The sequence below is a fragment of the Hyposmocoma kahamanoa genome, unplaced genomic scaffold (assembly GCF_003589595.1).
Source record: "Hyposmocoma kahamanoa isolate Upper Pololo Valley unplaced genomic scaffold, ASM358959v1 67, whole genome shotgun sequence".
NCBI lineage: Eukaryota > Metazoa > Arthropoda > Insecta > Lepidoptera > Cosmopterigidae > Hyposmocoma > Hyposmocoma kahamanoa.
The window spans coordinates 7242543-7261844 of NW_020653855.1; the positions used below are offsets into that span (position 1 = coordinate 7242543).

At 38.7% G+C, this 19302-nt stretch overlaps 1 protein-coding gene across 1 annotated transcript in view; it reads right to left on the reverse strand.

Moving 5' to 3' along the window:
• Window positions 1-708: 708 nt before the first annotated feature.
• LOC113232164 overlaps window positions 709-19302 on the reverse strand; it is a 35534-nt gene continuing 16940 nt past the window's right edge. The window contains exons 6-16 of the mRNA XM_026466802.1: window positions 18915-19072; window positions 16004-16098; window positions 15317-15465; window positions 13763-13993; window positions 11221-11794; window positions 9356-9493; window positions 3863-3962; window positions 3029-3128; window positions 1903-2025; window positions 881-1014; window positions 709-730 (exon numbers count right to left, since the gene is read on the reverse strand). Of these exons, the coding sequence (XP_026322587.1) occupies window positions 709-730; window positions 881-1014; window positions 1903-2025; window positions 3029-3128; window positions 3863-3962; window positions 9356-9493; window positions 11221-11794; window positions 13763-13993; window positions 15317-15465; window positions 16004-16098; window positions 18915-19072 (1824 nt within the window). The remainder of the gene's footprint in view (window positions 731-880; window positions 1015-1902; window positions 2026-3028; window positions 3129-3862; window positions 3963-9355; window positions 9494-11220; window positions 11795-13762; window positions 13994-15316; window positions 15466-16003; window positions 16099-18914; window positions 19073-19302) is intronic.

Below are 19302 nucleotides of genomic sequence, written 5' to 3' on the forward strand. Positions count from 1 at the left end.
TAGTCTAGAATTGCCAAGATATTCCTGTTTTTTCTGTCTTATTTTTTTAAATACATTCCAAACTAAAACCTATATTCATTCAGCCAGTATTTCTACTCATAGAGCCTAGACTACAGTACCTTATTCTGATAAATAAATAAATTGATTGATTGATTGATTGATGAAAAATATTTTTTAATGTCTTTGTTGCATGTACAATCAACAGCATATCAAGCCATACACTTTTGTTCGAATGCAAAATAATAATAAAAAATAAAAAGACATTTATTTCTCAACAAAACATAAGAAACACAATATTTAAAAAACGAATACAAAAAACAATTGAGTGATGTGGACAAAAAGGTTAAAGACTCAGCATTGCTGATTTTCAGTCTTCAACTGTAGCTAGCTAATATCACATCCACAGCAATGGAATAAGATCCGCCACATTGCCATTGACTTTTCCATAGCTTGATATGCTACCGCCTGTATTACCTGACACTTTTTAGATACAGATCTAAAACTACATACATTTAGTATTAAGTTGAAACGTACAAGTACCTTCTCCAACGACCCCCACATCCGTCCTGCGTTTTGCATCGGACTGGTATTTACGCTACCGCTTTCTTTTGTTATTTCACAGATTTATCACCGTTTATTTTATTTTGTTTTTGTACGAAAGTAAAATTGATGATGAATTATTAAAAGCGATTAAACAAAAATGGTTGTTTATGTTGGTAATAAGACACTTCTGCGAGGTTGTTAACATTTTACAAATAACCTTGTATGGTTCCACTACCAGACACAGGCCTCCTCTAACAATGGCAGTAATATCGTATTCGGATCTCACAAAGTTTTCTGGGAAGACCATGTCCAACTGTGGAGCGGTATAAAAACATACCTTCTCAGTAAATGCAACCGCCTGTTGAAATCCTCCCTGGTGACGCTGTATTCTTTTGTAAGGAGGCATTTGTAGAGCATCTCCTCGGTGACTCCGCAGCGAGCTGCCAGCAGCACGTCCAAGAGGAGACGGACCTGGAATGAAAGATATTTGTTTTATTTTTTCAATTAGAATATTTTTTCATGATATCAGTCCGTAATGGTAAGAGACACGCCTACCCATAACAATTATAATACCGCTGCTTTAAACCGCAAAGACATCAGGACCGCCATCACCCTGGGACATAAAGTTGACAAGTCTCATGTGCGCAGACGCAGAAACGCAGTACTTTCCTAGACAAACTCTTACACAAAGAGATCTACTGCTACTACGTCCAAACATTTATTTCACTTTTCACAGCTCGAATTCTAATCAATTAGTGGTGTCCTAATGAGTTTTCAATTCGAATTTTTATAACAATCGATTTTATTTATGAAGAAGTTTGAATCGTGAACATTTGGTCTCGTAAGATATTGTCTGATTGTATCGAGATTTTGCGTTTGACAATTTGTGTACTCAAGAATTAATAATAATTAATGTTAATGAGGATTCAAGTGATGATTCCCGTTAACATGGAGAAGAATCCGACGATTCATTATAATAAACAATAAGAATTTATTATAATTATTTATAATTTATTTCATTTCATTATAATTTATTAGATAGATATCAAAATTTATCAATTTGAATAAACTTCGTTACATAATGTATTAATTGGCTCGATAAATATCGGAGCTAAAACTCGTTGCTTCACTAAAATTTAAGAAAACAAAAGAGTCCAGGTAGTATTGCTTTTTTTGTCTATGTTTGTATGTCAATAACAAAGGAACTTCGGAGGCATGCATATGTCAAAAGTTAAATAAACGGTTGGACTGAGTATACCATGTTTGATCAAAATCTCGTATAGATCCTCTATGTCTTTAAGGTCAAGGACAAAGCAAGCGGAAATTAGAAACCTCGTACATGAAAATTACCAAAACTACCTTTGTGAATCGTCTCCCGTGAAACAGTCGTTGCGCCAACCACAAGTATAGTCCATTCAATGTGCCTGGAATCTCTCTGATTTCGCGAAGGGCAATAAACCCGTCTGCAACGCCATCCAGAACCTGAAATGTGACCAGAAATAAACACACCCGAATGTGGAATTTACTACCAAATGCAGAATGCAATCTAAAAAGTGTCAGACAGTATAAAAGGTTTATTTTTGGTGAATTTATTATGTTTTCAAGTAAGTAAAAAGTCATGAAATAAAAATTTTTGTTAATGATGTTAGGAGTTTAGTCCTGAACGGTTGTTAGTATTTTACAAATGAATCTATATAAGTAGCGCATTTGCCAAGGGTACAAGAACACTGTGACGAATACCCCATTTATCAACCGACTTGAAAAAAAGAGGAGGTTCTCAATTCGTTTGTACGTTTTATTTGTATGTATGCTACGCGATAACTTTGGCATTCGGGAACCGATTGATTCGTTTTTTTGTTGAAAGAGGGTTCCTCGGTAGTGGTCACATTTAAATTTGAAAAAAATATTCCCATCCCATCACTTGTAAGGGTGACATATTAGGGGATGAAAGCCGTTTTAGCGCACTTTCCGGTAACCGATTTTAATAAAACTTGGCAAATAGATACCTTATGCAATTTTTTTTTAAGTAACTTTTGACAGAAGCTTCCTACAATTGTGAAAAAAAAAAGTATCTTTAGGTAGACATTCGGTAGTAAATAGTTATAAAAAAAAGTACAATATATACTGCCAGAAACATGAAAACGTAAAATGGTCCAGCCAACTTGACGTCAAAATGGCTTGGCCATTCTATTTCTTTAATATTTCCGTCAGCACAAAGGTAGAAAATATTTGACACATTTTTCATTAAGGTACTAAATAGTAGAACATAGGTAGTAAATAACGAGCACAGTTTGATTTATATATCTCGTTTGGTCCATTGATCCTCGCGCACACGTTTTAACTACTCTGTACTGAGATTATTCAAATTACAAAATTCAATTACAACCTGCCGGAACGACTAAAGTAACAATATGGCAACACTACGCATTGACGCACCAAATAGGCGGTAGTTATACTATTAGCTTTATTATAGTACGCAGCGCACCTTCTCGAGGTAGAGCAGGCAGCCGTCGCTCTTGATGCGCAGGTGGTCCAGCGCGTGCGCGGCGGCGGCGGCGGCCAACGAGTCGCACGACACGCGCGCTCTGCAACGCAATGACACTCAACGACCTTGACGTCGATGAGGACCTTCGTGGTCAAGTGGCTTGCACATCGGTTCTCATGGTATCACCATCTCTGAGGTCCCGGGTTCGATCCCCGGCCGGGTCAATGCAGAAAACTAACTTTTCTACATTGTCTCGGGTCTGGGTGTTTGTGGTACCGTCGTTGTTTCTAATTTCCAAGTTCTTTACTTACTTTGGGATCAGAGCAATGTACGCGATGTTGTGTAATAAAAAATAAATTTATTATTAATATTACAGAGGGTTCAAGTGACGCTTCCAGTTCACATAGAGAATAATTCATTATGATAAACAATTGAAATTAATTATAAATATTATAATTTATTAGGCAGGCACCAAAACCAATACAACGGAAAAATCAACTTGAGAAATTTTTGTTTACATAATCTGTGGACTCGATAGAATTATCAGAGGTAAACAGTTACGTCGCTCCACTACAGAAAGAAAAAACAGTGTCCACAAAGTATTGCATTTTTTGTCTATAATTGCCTATCAATAATTATTAAAATTTATAGACATGATTATGTCAAAAGTAAAACAAACGGTTGGACACAGTATAGTGAGTGATATTTGTCTTTTTACAGAAGAAAGACTTTCGCTAATATGATACACCTTTTATTATCTAAAGTATATATATTCAGAGCTATTCTAATTTCTTTTCAATATTTTGTAACATTATAATTTCCAATTTATAATACCTGAGTCGAGGCTCGGTGTCGAGTCTGGCTAGAACATATCTTTGCACGTCTGCCGATACGTGGGCACGTTGCAGTTCGTCCAAGGTTATCTTCCTGAATCCTGCAACAAACAAACATTGACATAAAAATTGTAATGCATGTGTACCATATCGCGCTCCCCGTCGGCGCTCAATCAGAATGTTTACGTTAGGGATGCTTATTACTTTTATCTACACACATATCATAAACTCCCTATAATGTGTTCAAAAACCGCAAATTACGGCCAGCATAAAGCTAAACTGTTCTGTTAGAACAAATTTCTTATCTGTGAAAATGTTACTATTGCTTCATAATAACATCCATGATTTGCGGCGCCTGTCAGACAGACCTGTCGTTGGGGGAAGAATTCTTACAATGTATGGTGGAGACTTGCGGAAAATTATACCATTATGCATGTAACAATAGGGCCCTTTCGGCCAATGAAAAGGCCACTTGGGTGTGTCCTGAATGTACGTGTACTATTAGGAAAGGAGGCCGAAACTGTGAAATTCCAGTTGGTACCCCACTTAATGTCAAGAATATAGCGCTAAGAAAGCCTTCCTCAGGTTCCAGTACCGCTCAACAGCGTCAACGGTCTTCGGAGACTAATGTATCCATGTCCACGTCTGCCACCCTGGAAATCCATCTACTTCGCGAGCAAATTACATCACTTACAGAACAGCTCGCAGACGCGGTTACCACCATAGGGCAGTACCACTCGGCTCTTACAATATGCACATGCAAAGTCGAGGCAATAAGCGATAAACTCATGGCGCTGGAGGATTCCTTTAAATCTCGTGGCCCGCTTACCACTGCTCCTTATGTCGATGCTCTGAAGTCGAGTAAAGTACCTAAACCGCGTGGCCAGACACACAACCGCATCGGTAAGGAGAAGCAGCGTGCCGCGGGCAGTGTCATTGAACCTGTCGTACCAAAGGCCAGGCCAACGAGTGAGATTCGTAGTGCAGTTGCGGCCCCTCATGACGAAGGCCCTAGGGGTATCCAGCAGAGTGGCTATGGACTTGACAGCATATCTATAAATGACACTGATGATATCGCGGACGGGAAATGGGAGAAGCCTCGATCAAAAAAACAGAGACGCCTTACCTCAGTACGCTGTACCGCAGGCCCTAATGTCACCACTCTAAGGGCGGTCGAGGACCGAAAGCATATCCACTTATGGAACATGTTGTCTGGTGTTGAGGAGGTCCGAGGATATCTTAAGAACCTGTGTCCGGAAGGAACTTGCACAGTGGAAGAGCTCAAGTCTAGAGGTGACTATAAATCGTATAAACTAGGTGTCCCTGCTGCTTACTTTAATAGATGCATATCAGCAGACGTGTGGCCAGAAAATGCACGAGTTAAAATGTGTTTTTTTCCGAGACAAAGGGTGTTCTCGTGAGCGTGCCTCAACGAATGATTGTTCCATCAGCATAGCGTATCAAAATGTCCGAGGTCTTAACACCAAGTTGAAATTCTTTAGACAAAGTGTTCTTAGTCATGAGAGTGACATTATTGCCGTTACTGAATCCTGGCTATCTGAGTCGGTTGAAAATTCCGAAGTATTGGGTGGCGAGTGGAGTCTGATTCGCCGTGGTCGTGCTACTGGCCGACAGGGAGGTGGTGTGCTAGTCGCCTCGCGGCCTGGAATCACTCTGCAACGTAGACGCGAGTTTGAGACTGCGCATGGTGAAGACTTATGGACATCTGTCGTGATGGAACAAAGCAATTTACATTTGTGTGTCGTGTACATTCCACCTAATGCTGCGGATGATGTGTATCTGAGTTTTTTTCAAAAAGTTGAATCCATTATCGATTCCATACGTGATGTTGTGGTTATTGTTGGTGACTTAAATCTGAACCCTAAGTATGTATCTTCTAGTATTTTAAGTTATTATTGTTATTTTACTACAGTTTGTAATTTAAGAGAGACGAATGAAGTTTTAAATGCGCAAGGAGGAGTGTTAGATGTGGTGCTGGTACGAGAGTGCATTGACCGCATAAATGTCTGTGAGTTTGAGGGAGGTGGCCTAGTACCTTTTCGCGACGCTTATCATCCTCCATTGGATATCTCTATTCCACTCCTTGATGTAGTAACCATTCCTTTAAAGGTTCAGCCTAGCAACATAGACCCAAAGGGTGATTGGAAATTTTCTAGGGGAGATTATGAACTTCTTTACCACTTGATCTCCGAGGTATCTTGGAAGGAAGTTCTCGAGGCCCGTGATGCCAACGTTGCTGTAGAGCATTTTTATCGGTTGATGTATGATGTTTTCGATAAATGCATACCCAGGAAGATAAGATCTAGCAAGCCTGGTAGGCGGTATCCGATCTGGTTCACTGCGCATATAATCGGAAATATTAAGCAGAAAGCCTATCTGCATCGAGAGTGGAAACGTACTGGTGACCGTGCTGTATATACAATTTTTTCTAGGCTTAGGGCAGATATTAAACTGCAAATATCGCTGGCATACAATGCTTATATTGACAATATTCAGGCAAGGATAACTTGCGATCCACGTTCCTTCTGGCAACATATGAGCAGTTTAAAATCCAAAGGTGGCTTCGAGAGTAGGGTTTCGTACGAAGGGAGAGAGTATGAAGGTGGTGAGGCTGCTCAGGCCTTCTCGAATTTTTTCTCAAGTGTGTTTCTATCCCGCAAACCTCTCCTTGACCACGAAACGATTATTAGCGAAGACATGTCCAGTTCTGCAAATTATGTTCACATTGATGAAATATCACTTCAAGATATAGAATCTGGTATATCTCATTTAAAGCCCCATAGCTCCCCAGGTCCGGATGGTTTTCCTGCATTTATATTAAGGGGATGTAAAGATTGGCTAAAATCGCCTATACATCATATTTTTAATTTAATTTTGTATACTGGGCAATACCCCCATCAGTGGAAGGTTACAAGGGTACGTCCTATTCCCAAGTCGAATGATTCAACTAGAATTGAAAACTACCGACCAATAGCCATTCTCTCGTCTATCGCCAAGCTATTTGAATCCATTGTGAATAGACTCGTAGCTACTCAAATAAAACCCTTTCTCAGTGACTCACAACATGGTTTCAGGCCGAGACGATCTGTCGACACGAACCTGTTGACTCTGGTTGATTCCATTTCGGAACACTTGGATAAGGGAATACAGGTAGACGTGCTGTACTTTGACTTTCGAAAAGCTTTCGACCGTGTGGACAACGATGTGCTTTTAAGGAAGTTGTGTAGAATAGGTTTCTCACCCAAGCTACTTAAGTTCTTTGCTAACTATCTACGTGACAGACAGCAGTATGTACAGTACGGATGCTTTGTTTCGAATACTTTTCACACCCGTTCTGGAGTCAGCCAGGGTTCTATTTTAGGCCCGTTACTTTTTGGCATAATGATTAACGACCTGGCCTCAGTACCTAAATGCACTAGATGTCTTCTCTATGCAGATGATCTCAAATTGATTTACGGTATTCAGCCGTCTTCGGATTGTGAATCGCTTCAGGAGGACATCAACCGGATCTATCAGTGGAGTATCGACAACGGGCTTCTGTTCAACTCTGAAAAGTGCTCAGTCATGACATTTGGCCGTGCCCATAATCCTTTTCATGCCAAATACATGTTGGGTTCTGAGCTCATTACACGTGTCGAGTCTATTAAGGACTTAGGCGTCGTTTTTGATAAAAATTTGAATTTTCATGAGCACATTAAAATCCTAACTGCCAATTGCTATCGGAGGCTGGGGTTCGTTATCCGGAACGCTCGCGATTTTGATAACCCTAGAGCTATCAAACTTATTTACACCGCGCTAGTCAGGAGCAAAATTGAAGCGGCTTCAGTAATTTGGAACCCTCATGAAACTACCTACTCCCTGCTTCTGGAGAAAATCCAAAAAACGTTTTTGAGATTTTTATATAAGAAAATTTATGGGTACTACCCATTTTTATACCCTACGAAATTCCTCCTTGGCGTCTTGGGGTTTAATTCCTTAGAGCTAAGACGAAATTATGGTCTAATGACTACGGCTGGCAGGGTCTTGCGAGGAGATTCTGATTGCCCAGAATTAGTTGCGCAGCTGGTACGCTTGATCGTCCCACCGCTGAATAAATTTAACTTGCGGCCACGTAGTCATCACCTGCTGGCATTGCCAGCGGTGCGAACTGTGGCTCGTGGTAAATCACCGCTTGTTCGCGCTCTGCACTATCTCAATGCACTTCTCTTATCAGTACCAGACTGCGACATGTTTGCGAGTAGATGGGTGACTGTGTGTGATGAATGCTTGAGGTTTTGTGAGAGAATGGATGAACGTCCGTCTTCTGTGTTGTGATGTTATTATTATATGATTTATTGAATTTCACAGTGCCTTAGTAATATACTGTAATACTGTGTAATTGTATGAACTAAATAAATAAATAAATAAATAAATAAATAAATAAATAAACATCCAATTCGATGTATTATTACATTCAAATTTCGAACATCTCTGAAAAACAAAACAATTTGATTGGACCTCAATTGTAATATCAGTCGAGATGAAGTTTTATTCGAAATGAAATGTCAATAGTAAACAATTTTGACAATTTGATGACAATGACAATGACACACGTTTACTTGATATCGAACGATATGATAGTTGGAGCCGATTCTAGTTTGTCTATGAATTAAAAATAAGAACTGCGGTGATTCGCTCTGGCCATTTTGGAGGGAAAAGTGTCGTTTTTATTTTGACTTTCAATTATTTTGTGAAATCTTGTTTAAAGTGGAATAGGATAGTGCTATTGTGCCTTAATCGAAGATTAAAACGCGAAATTATACGAATCTCGAACTAAAATACCCGTATCGGCCCGTTTTAAGGAATCCCGAGTCAATCCAAGCACGCCGCCTCAAATTGCCTATCCTCTTTGTGGCAGCCATATTTACAGAAACAATTAAACTTCATGTTTAGGCTGATGGCTTTGCCAAAGCCTTAATAAACAAAAAAAAAAAAAGAACTACGGTTGTGTGACATGCGTGATAAAAGTTTTTATTTGCCGCCATTTCGCCAGTCGTAACATGCGGTTCCTGAACACATCCCAGATAACTTATAATATGTGTGTAGATAAAGCAGTGTATGTAACTGTACATAATCAGGCATTAAAACACTCGCCTGTCGGGTCGTTTCATAAACGCACACTCCTATTTTAATGCCTTTCATTATGTAACAGTCACGTAAACTACTTTTAAGTTGTTAATAATGTTTTTTTAATTATTGTAATTGGAGTGTCCTTAATAATTAAAGTAAAAATATATAAAAAATATTGTATTACATTAAATTTTTAATATGTTTTTAATACACCAAAGTGACACATGCTTCTAAGTAGCTTCTCATACGTAAGCACCGTATGCAATGTAGTGGAAATTGATGAGCGCATTTTTTCCTTTTATTTCCGAAAGATTCTTAACCAGAAAAGATTGGCTAACGCGTAGATAAATAATCTCTTTCTCACCCGTAAACATCTTAGTGAGATTCTTCGAGTGTTTTCGTGCAGTGCAAACGAGCAGCAGCCATTGCGGGAATAAATGCTGGTGGCGCGACAACAGCGCTGCGACACTACTCGCGGCCTCATCGCTTGAATCCAGTTGGCCTGAAACGTTATTTGTTTAATATCATTTGCCACAGAAACAAAATGTCATTCATAATATTGAATACAATACAAATACTTTCTGTTGCACACAAGATTAAAAACGAAAAACAGGGAACAACACACGGCCTTAATGGCAGATGTAGAAGATGTAGAGAATCTCGACGAGCTCAGAGACGAAATGTATTTTAATTTAATTTGTTTGAAATAGTTTTCAAATCATTACGGTGACAACTGCGCTCCGATTGGCCAGCCCGAATTCGAAACAATTGACGGGTGTCGTCAATTGTTTCACTTCAAAACGACCAATTAACTTGAGCTTTGCTACAATGGACGAAAATTTAAAAATTCCATATTTAATATTTAATTACCGATGAACTGTGATTCCGTTTGTTTTGTAATTAGACGTTTTGCTGTTTCCCACACCACCGAATGAAACATCTCCCCATTGTTAGAGATATTGTCTTTATTACAGTAAACACAGAATATTTTTGGAATATACTGAGATATAAGGCCCATTTACCTAAAGGGTTGCCAGGGATGGATGGCCCTTATTTCGTATCTATTTCTGGTTAAATACTCGATGATTGGTGCAAAATAGAATCCCCGGTCTAGAGTGTTTAGTTACTGCTTCGAAAATTACATTAAATTAGAAAAATTCTGTTGAGATCACAACACAACCTGTGGGCGACAGGATAAATTTAAAACACAATTAGAGAATGCTCTAAATGCTCATACATACATACAACTGTTACCTCTACCAAACGTATTGAACTCATGCATATCAATAAAAAATAAGATAAACTATCATATAGCATTTGTGACAATGGTTATAAATCCGACTTTATAGTCCATTTGTTTAAGTACTTAACTAAATGTAAACAATCTTGAGATGTCTATTTTTTTATTCGGTTCACAAAACTGGATACAATTCTAAAATAAGGTGAAAGCGTTTGATACACATAATGATATCAAAAGAATGTACCCTACTTGATGTGAACACAATAATCAAACTTCATTAACAAAAAGTGCATAAATGACAGTAATAAAAAATTTGCATTTAATTAATACCTGAGAAGACAATAAATAAAACAAAATCTATCGCAAAGTTAGACAGTTTTTAATTGAGTTCCTAGCTGAGGCCACAGAACCAGCATTGTATGACCACATGCGATACAGTGGGCAGTGTTGACCGAGGTTGGTTTTACAAGTCGGAAGTGAAAAAGTTTTACGATTATGTAGGTGGCTACCGGGACGAAGGACGGATAGGCACAGACATTTGAGGACGTCAGATGCGTCTATTACACCGTGAATAACTTAGTATAAGAACATCAGATCAAGTACTTTTCGGCGTCTTTGGAGTGAGGACATTTTAAAGTAAGAATTAATTAATTATTATAAGTTAAATAATATAGAAAATGTTTTTGAATACGTTCAATTCTATCTGAATTAACCTGATAACCTGGGTTCCAGACAGTGGAATGAAATATACATTTATAAAATTATTTTCGCTTACCTTCCAATACAAAATACAAATACTTAGCTTCATACGAAATTGCATGCCTATTTTTATACCTGTTGATTTGTAAAACATATGTGTCAATAAAAAGATGTTTGATGAGATGATCAAGATTGTTTACATTTAGTTAAACACCTAAAAAAATTTTGTCAAACTAAAAATTGTAAATGTTCAAAAAAAAAATCAAATTACAAGTGACACATAAACTCACCGTTAAAATTTCCTTCGTCAATAGCATCCACCAGCAAGAATAAACACTGTTTCGGCGGGTCAATTTCCAATAGAGGAAACAGCAAAGCCTTTTTGAAACATTCATCTGGGTTTTTCTCCAAATTCTGGGGCAACAACGCCTGTTGTATTTCTGGCTCTGATAACAACTTGTCGTAATATGCGTTCGCTATCAAAGTTCTAGGCGACACTGGCAAAGAAGGAATAGGCGGAGGCACATCGTCATTCTGGGACCGCTTCTTTTCTAAAAGTTTTTCCAGCTCTACATTCGGATTGGACACATCTAATGGCTCTGTTGAATTTGGTTTTAAAACGTTTTGGTATTCTGGTAGTTCTGCGTCGTGGTTGTCTGCATTTTCTTGCTTTTCTGAGTTTTCTAGTTTCTCCGAATCGTCGGTATCGGTTTTATTATGGTTCGCGTTGTTGGGATTCGTCTTGTGAGGGCTGTTTTCAGTGCTGGGAAGTTTCAAATCGCTTTTGTTGGGATATTTGAAATTGGCCACTGGTATACGAGATTTTGGTGGACTGTTTTCGACTTTCCTGTCTTCTTTTGTGTCCTGAAATTATACATTAAATGTCAAAAGAAAACCCTTAAGGGTAATTCCATAGCGCATATAAGACTCGTTACTTTGACTAAAGGTCGCATTTAGAAATTCTGCCGGCTAATTGAGTAATGCGAAAGACAGTCATTCGACAAACAGATTCAGTCTTTCAGGTTTAGTTACTATTTAAACCCCTGTTTCTACTAATTGTTTGCCAAAGCTTTAAGTTATCATTTCTGCTTATAATCTGACAAAATTTTACAATTTTGTCGTTTACTTCACTATTTGTACTAATATTCATCAAACTCTTAACAATGTTGTCATTTAAATATATTTCTACCGATTATTTGTCAAGTTACGACAGCATACTACTACAAATACTACGTTTATCTCTCCCTCCCTCCAAAATTTAAAAGAAGTTTTAAAGAGAACTGCAAGAACAGTATCGGATGTTATGTTTTGTTTTGGAATGTACCCTTAAATTAAAACTCAAAAACTCCCAATACAAAATAGTGTACTCCATCTGTAACCTGTCGTACTGTGTGGATCAGAATGTTGGGCAGTTGGGCGATAAAAAGGCAGAATGAACGAACTGTGCATGCAGCGGAAATGGGAATGTTGAGATGGATGTGTGGAGTGACGAGAAAGGATAAGGAATGAGTACATCAGGGGAAGTGTGAAAGTGGCGCCAGGGACGGAAAAGATGAGGAGTAATAGGTTAGCGTGGTACGGACATGTCATGCGAAGGGAAGGACGTCATGTGACGAGAGGAGTGTTGAGTTGAATGTGGAGGGATATAAAAGGAAATTGAAAAAGAAAATTGCGTGAAAAATATCATGGATAAGAAATGTGTGACCATGGAAATGACGGCTGATAGAGAAGAGTGGAAGGAAAACAAATGCTGTGCCGACCCCACCTAGCGTGGGATAAGGACAGGAAGAAGATCTGTAAGCTAACGACTCATCGAGACATCAGTCATTGGTGAAATTATAGGCACATGGGACTGGTCAACTTACGTCTCGGGTTTACGGGCGCAGTGGCAGTGCCCCTCAGATCTTTGCGTTTTGTGAGTGGCATTGCAACTGTTATGGATAGGCGTGTAGCTTACCATCAGGCGCACGACTTGTCCGTCCCGTCACTTGATATTATATAAAAAAGACCAATTTAATGACCCCAAACACGTTACTTCAGGTATAAGTAGTGGAGGGGTTGGGTAGTCTACAGTCTGGTTGCAGCATCACATCAAGGTAACCTTGTAATGCGATTTCCATGATAAAACAAGAGACTTGTACCAAATTAGTATGGAACTTGGTACTTTATACCCAGAAAAATTTAACCAGTCTCAACTTTTTTCTAGATATAACCTTGAAGTGAAGATTTTAGCAGAATAATAAAATAAAATATTGTGATTGTTTTAAATTGATTTAAAATAAAACTGTAGTAGACATGTTTAAATAATTATCAGCAACATTGCTCGGCATTTCTCTACGTGATCGAATCAGAAATGAGGAGATACGTAGAAGAACGAAAGTCACCAACATAGCTCGAAGGATAAGCAAGTTGAATTGGCAGTGGGTAGAGCACATAGCTCGTAGAACTGACGGCCATTGGGGCAGAAAGGTTCTTGAATGGAGACCACAAACCGGAAGGCGTTCAGTGGGACGGCCCTCTACTAGATGGACAGATGACCTGGTAAGGGCGGCGAGAAATCGATGGATGCATGTCGCGTCCGATCGGCTGGTCTGGAAATCTTTGGGGGAGGCTCATGTTCAATAGTGAACATCTTCCGGCTGATATGATGATGATAAAACACACATTGCGATAATAAAACAAGTTCAAAAACCAGCAACATGTAAACGTTAAATAAACTAACGCTTGCAAATAAACTCTTTTCGTTTAAGTTCATTTCTATTTCATTTTCTAAAATATTCAAAAACTTGATTAGGTTAAATTGTAACAATAATGACACAATGATATAATTACCTGGTCAGTGGAAAGACTCTTCTGTAACAGTGAGGGTTTCTTGTCGGTCAAGGGTTCAGAACTCTGTCGTACAAGTCGCGAGTTCCGAAGTTCCTTCGATTGTCGCTGAGATATGTTCCTTAGGAACACGTTCTCGTGATTTTCGTACAAACGAAGGTCGTCTTTTTGGTCTTCAGATAGGAACGGGTTGGTCGCTGTTGGTTTTGATGCTCGAGGTAGGATTTCTGGTAGCTGCGGAAATAAAATCTGTGTTATTTTTTAATTTAATTATCAACAAATCTTTTGAAAGTTTAAATAATCTCAGTACAGAGGACTAAAAAAAGCCACCTCAAAAGTCATTCATCCCCTAGTTTGCCACCCTGAGAGGTGGAATATTTTCTTCAAATTGAAATGGGACCACATCTGAGGTACCCTCTTTCCAACAAAAAAAGAATCATCAAAATCGGTTCACAAACCGGAGTTCCATACATACAACAAACATACCGTCAAGTCGAGAACCTCTTCCTTTTTTGAAGTCGGTTAACTTTATTTCTTTATCGATAAATTCGACTTTTCATAAGACTTCTATTCGTACAAAAACAATTTGAAGTTTATTAGACGTTAAGAGTCGATACCAGCCAAAGCCAGCCAAATTTGAAATTCCAGTTGAGGCAGATGGAAATTCAAATTTTTCCCTTACTAATACGGTTAATTTTGCTTTGGTCGATCGGCAGGGACACTGGCTTTACTTCAGATTTTTTTTACAAAGGGAATTAAACCATTTGAAAAATGTATATCGTATAATAGTGTGCGTGTTCTATTTAGTTCAGTTGATGTATACAAAAAATCATTGGTACGTGCATCGAGTATATAACCAGAAATAGAGACGAAATAAGGGCCATATATTCCTGGTAACACATTAGCGATACAGCTCTTATAAATATCAACTCCCGTTTGCACTGAAATATAGACAAGCCAACTACTGACCTGTGTGTATGTCTCCGTATATTGTAGTGTGAACAGCAAAACATCTAATTCCAAAACAAACGGAATCACATTTCATCGGTAATTAAGTATTAAATATGTAATTTTGCAATTTTCGTCCATTATAGCAAAGGTTAAGTTCACAACACACATTGACGACACCCGTCAATTGTTTCGAACTCAAGCTGGTCAATCGGAGCGCAGTTGTCACCGTAATGATTTGACAGAATAGTTTTCAAACAAATTAAATGACATTTCGTCTCTACTATCCCATAGTGGGTGATTGAACACTTTCATTGTTATACGGAATTAACCAAAGCCAGTTGAGGTTGTATAGGCTCTTAAAAGTTGAAATACGCAACATGAGTGAATTAATGATTGGAATATTCGGAATTGTATATATTAATAAAACAATGACAACAGTGTATATTGAAATAAGGCAATATAAAACAGGTGGCGCGTCGATGCTTTTATTGCATGAACATAACGGACTTTTTCTGACCGGATTAAGTCGATCAACTTATTTACCGATAGTTTCTTTTAAGTAAATAGATAGAGATGATGTACGGAAAGTAGCGAGGGCAAGCTTACGTCGTCGACGGCGCTGAGTGCGGCGTCGTCGATGAGCGAGTCGAGGTAGGCGTCCCGCTCGTGGATGCGGTCGATGGTGCGCGTGCGCCGCGCGCCGCCACTGCCGCCCCCGCCGCCCCCACCGCCCTCCTCCTCGTCCGAGCGCTGGTCTGCGCGACCACACCACCACGTCACATTAGCACACGTCATACATGGTAATTCTCTTGTTTCATTTCGATACCGCCAATTAACACTACAACTGTCTGTTACTTTTGTAAACAGCCATATTTATTTACTAATATTATGCTCCTCGAATTTTGTGAAAAAAAATAAGAAAACAAAATAAAAACAGAACCGGTCCAAAAATTAAGTTGGCGTAGTGTTCGTTGGAGATATTGATTAGTGCAAGCGCAGGTGGTGTAGAAATTGACAGAATAAGTACAGTTCCACTGTGCCAGGGCGAACTAAAACGTGGTCAGACCCACTCAGAGCTTTAAATCACAAAGATATGAGGGACACTGTGACTATGCCTGTCACCTTGATACATAAGCAGACGAGTCCCATGTGCCTGCAATTTCACCAGCACCTTTACTCTTCAAAACCGGAACGCAGTAATGCTCACATTACTGCTTGGCGGCAGATATAGATAAGGTGAAATTTGAAGCCCATGTGTGAAAAAACAACTTTAAATTAGAGATAGAGCCAGACCTTCACTATCGGCAAGGAGCGGCTTGGAACTCTCTTCGCCGTCATCGCCAAGATCTTTGAATCTATCGATGAGTTTTTCCTCGTCAGAGTTCCGTCTGAAACAAAATAGTAACAATTCAAATTAATATCCTTTATTTATCAAGTTATCATAGGATCAATGAATTCATAGCAAAAAGGGAAATGACAAATATAAAAATATCATCACCATCCTATTACCTGTGCTCATATAAAATTATTAAAAAAACCAATATCAAAAGTTCACTTATCGGCTTTTCGGAGTTTGTAGCTGTTTATTGCGCCCAGCTCTATTGCCATATTTAAATACATTGATATTTTTTCTTACATAGAATATATTTATATTCTTACTAGTGGGTAATCATCGAGCATATAATCAGAAATAGAGACGAAACATTATAACCAAATGGCTTCTAAAACTGTCATATGAAGAAACAGAAAATATTCTTCATGCTGCTCAATGCAGTGTTTTCACATCAAATACGGATTCTTTTTCCAACACATACGCAAGTTACACACCCACGCGCAATACACACACACACTCACACACCCTCATACACATACACACTTTCAGTGAGAGAATTATTTATAAAGATTATATAATTTATTTTAATTTAATTTTACTCATTTGCTGTTTCCACAAATTACTACCTGTTCTTGTCATTATTTTTGCATAATGTATAAATAAAATAACGTAATAAATTGTAAATTTTACTACGCCATTGGAGGGTTTGCTAGCACTTATAGCACAGGTTTTCCTTTTTTAAGTACCAGCGGTCATATCTACTGATTCTTTGACACTTAGGGTCGTATTCTAGAACTCTACTCAATGCTCAAGTCAGGATTTGAGCAGACTTGAGTATGATTTCAGGCACTGGAAATACGACCCTAATGGCAAGGACTTGAGTATGATTTTCAGTGCTCACTGCAATACTCAAGTCCTGACTTGAGCATTGAGTAGAGTTCTAGAATACGACACTTAGTTACCGTACACTATGCATGCTACATTATTATTATGGCAAATAAATTTATTATTATTAAATAAGGACCATCCATTCTTGGCAACTCATCAGGCAAATGGGCCTTATATCACTTTTAAATATCAACTCTCGTTTGCGCTGAAATCACAAATTAGAAAGCTGAAATAGTACAGCGCCAACAACTCACCTGTATGAATGTCTTAGTATATTTAAAAAAATATTCTATATTTATTGTAATAATGATAATATATACAAGGTGTCCAGAAAGGGTATCGGGTATTTGTAAGTTCAATGAAACAAAATTTATTTGTATGTAATAAAAAAGTTTATTGTTTATTATTAGCATATGAATTGGAGAATTATTTGGAAAAGATGATGTTATCCAAATGATGACCGTTACGTTGCTGGCACTCTTCTAAACGGAAACGAAGATTGGCGATAACACGTTGACACATAGCTATCGATATTGCTGCCATTTCTGACCTGATGTTTTGCTTTAACTGGGTTAGATTCGTCGCATTGTTTTGATAAACCTTACTTTTAAGGTATCCCCATGCAAAATAGTCAAGCGGGCTAAGGTCGGGGCTTCTGGGAGGCCAGTTGATGTTACCCCTTCGCGAAATGACTTTATTAGGGAATAATTCGTTAACAACTTCCATTGAGTCATTTGAGGTATGGCAAGTGGCCCCATCTTGCTGGAACCACGTTCTTAAGTTAAAACCTGCAAACTCCTGCAACTCTGGGACCAAAAAAATTCGCAACATATCGCAATAACGGTCACTATTCACATTAATTGCTCGGCCTCGTTGATCTTCATGAAAATAAGGACCAATTATGCCTTTAGCAGACATAGCTGCCCAAACAACGATCTTTGGGCTATGCAGGGGTCGTTCATGCTTTCGTCTCGGATTCTCCACTGCCCAGTACCGACAATTCTGACATGACCATTCAGGTGAAAATTTGCTTCGTCACTGAACAGTATGTTGTTAAAGTTGTTAAATCGCTGCAGCATTTCATTCGCAAAATTCAGTCGATTAGCATAGTCCGTATCCTTAAATACTTGAACCAATTGAATTTTATAGGCTTTTAGATGTAAGTCTTTCTTTAAAATCCAATGTAAAGACGATTTTTTGATGTTCAACGCTTGGCTTCGCTTTCGGATGGATAAAGACGGATTTTGACGAACCGACGCCTCAACTTCATCAATTGTTTCGCGAACTGAACGAGGACGACCAGAGTTTTGAATTTTAACTGTCGCACCTGTATTCTCGAACATCCTGATCCATTTCCTAATGCTATCGTCATGCGTCACTTGGCGCGTGGCGTGTACGATATTCCGCACGATAGAGACGTTGAGCAGTCACTATTGAATCACCATTACGATAATACGCTCGTACGCAAAATGCGCGATGCGTCCCCGAGTACTGTTCCATCGTGACTAAAACTCCACAAAATGGCGGACCCCACGAACCCCTCCCCGCACCCTTTAGACGCCCCGTTTCGAATATGGCGCGAAAACAAATACCCGATACTCTTTCTGGACACCTTGTATAATAAGTGGTATGGGAAAAACAGCAAAACATCCAATTACAAAACAAACGGAATCACATTTCATCGGTAATTAAATATTAAATATGTAATTTTGCAATTATTGTCCATTATAGCAAAGCTCAAGTTTCACACCCGTCAATTGTTTCTTATTCGGGCTGGCCAATCGTAGTGCAGTTGTCACTGTGGTGGTTATGGCAGAATAGTTATCAAACAAATTGAATGTCATTTCGTCTCTATTTCTTGTTATATACTCGACGTAGGTAGTACTCTATCCCTACCTCTATGAAGATGTCCTTCGAGGTCAAACTGCAGGTGACCTCACCCCAAAATCCGCTTAACTAATTAAAACACTTCAGAAACCTCACCTATTACCCGGCGAACTTTGGGAGAGTCCAGGTGAAGGATCTCTATCTGCGTTGGAGCTATCGTTCTTGTTTGGATTGCGTTTCGACGAGTGGCTCAAGATCTGCATCGCGAGAGACCGGATGAACTCTCCACAGCGGAGACTGCTCTCATTTTGGCTCTGTGGAGATTCAATTTCCTTAAATATATATTACTTATAAATTATATTGTATATTTGTACTCACAAGAACGTGGAACTTATGTTGAACGCGCATTTATAATTAAAAAAAAATAAAATACCAAATGACGGTACGAACAAATCGTGCGCCTAATGATAAGCTACGTGCCTGTCCATAACAGTTGCAGTGTCCCTCAGAGCTTTAAATCCAAAGACCTGAGGGGCACTGCCAC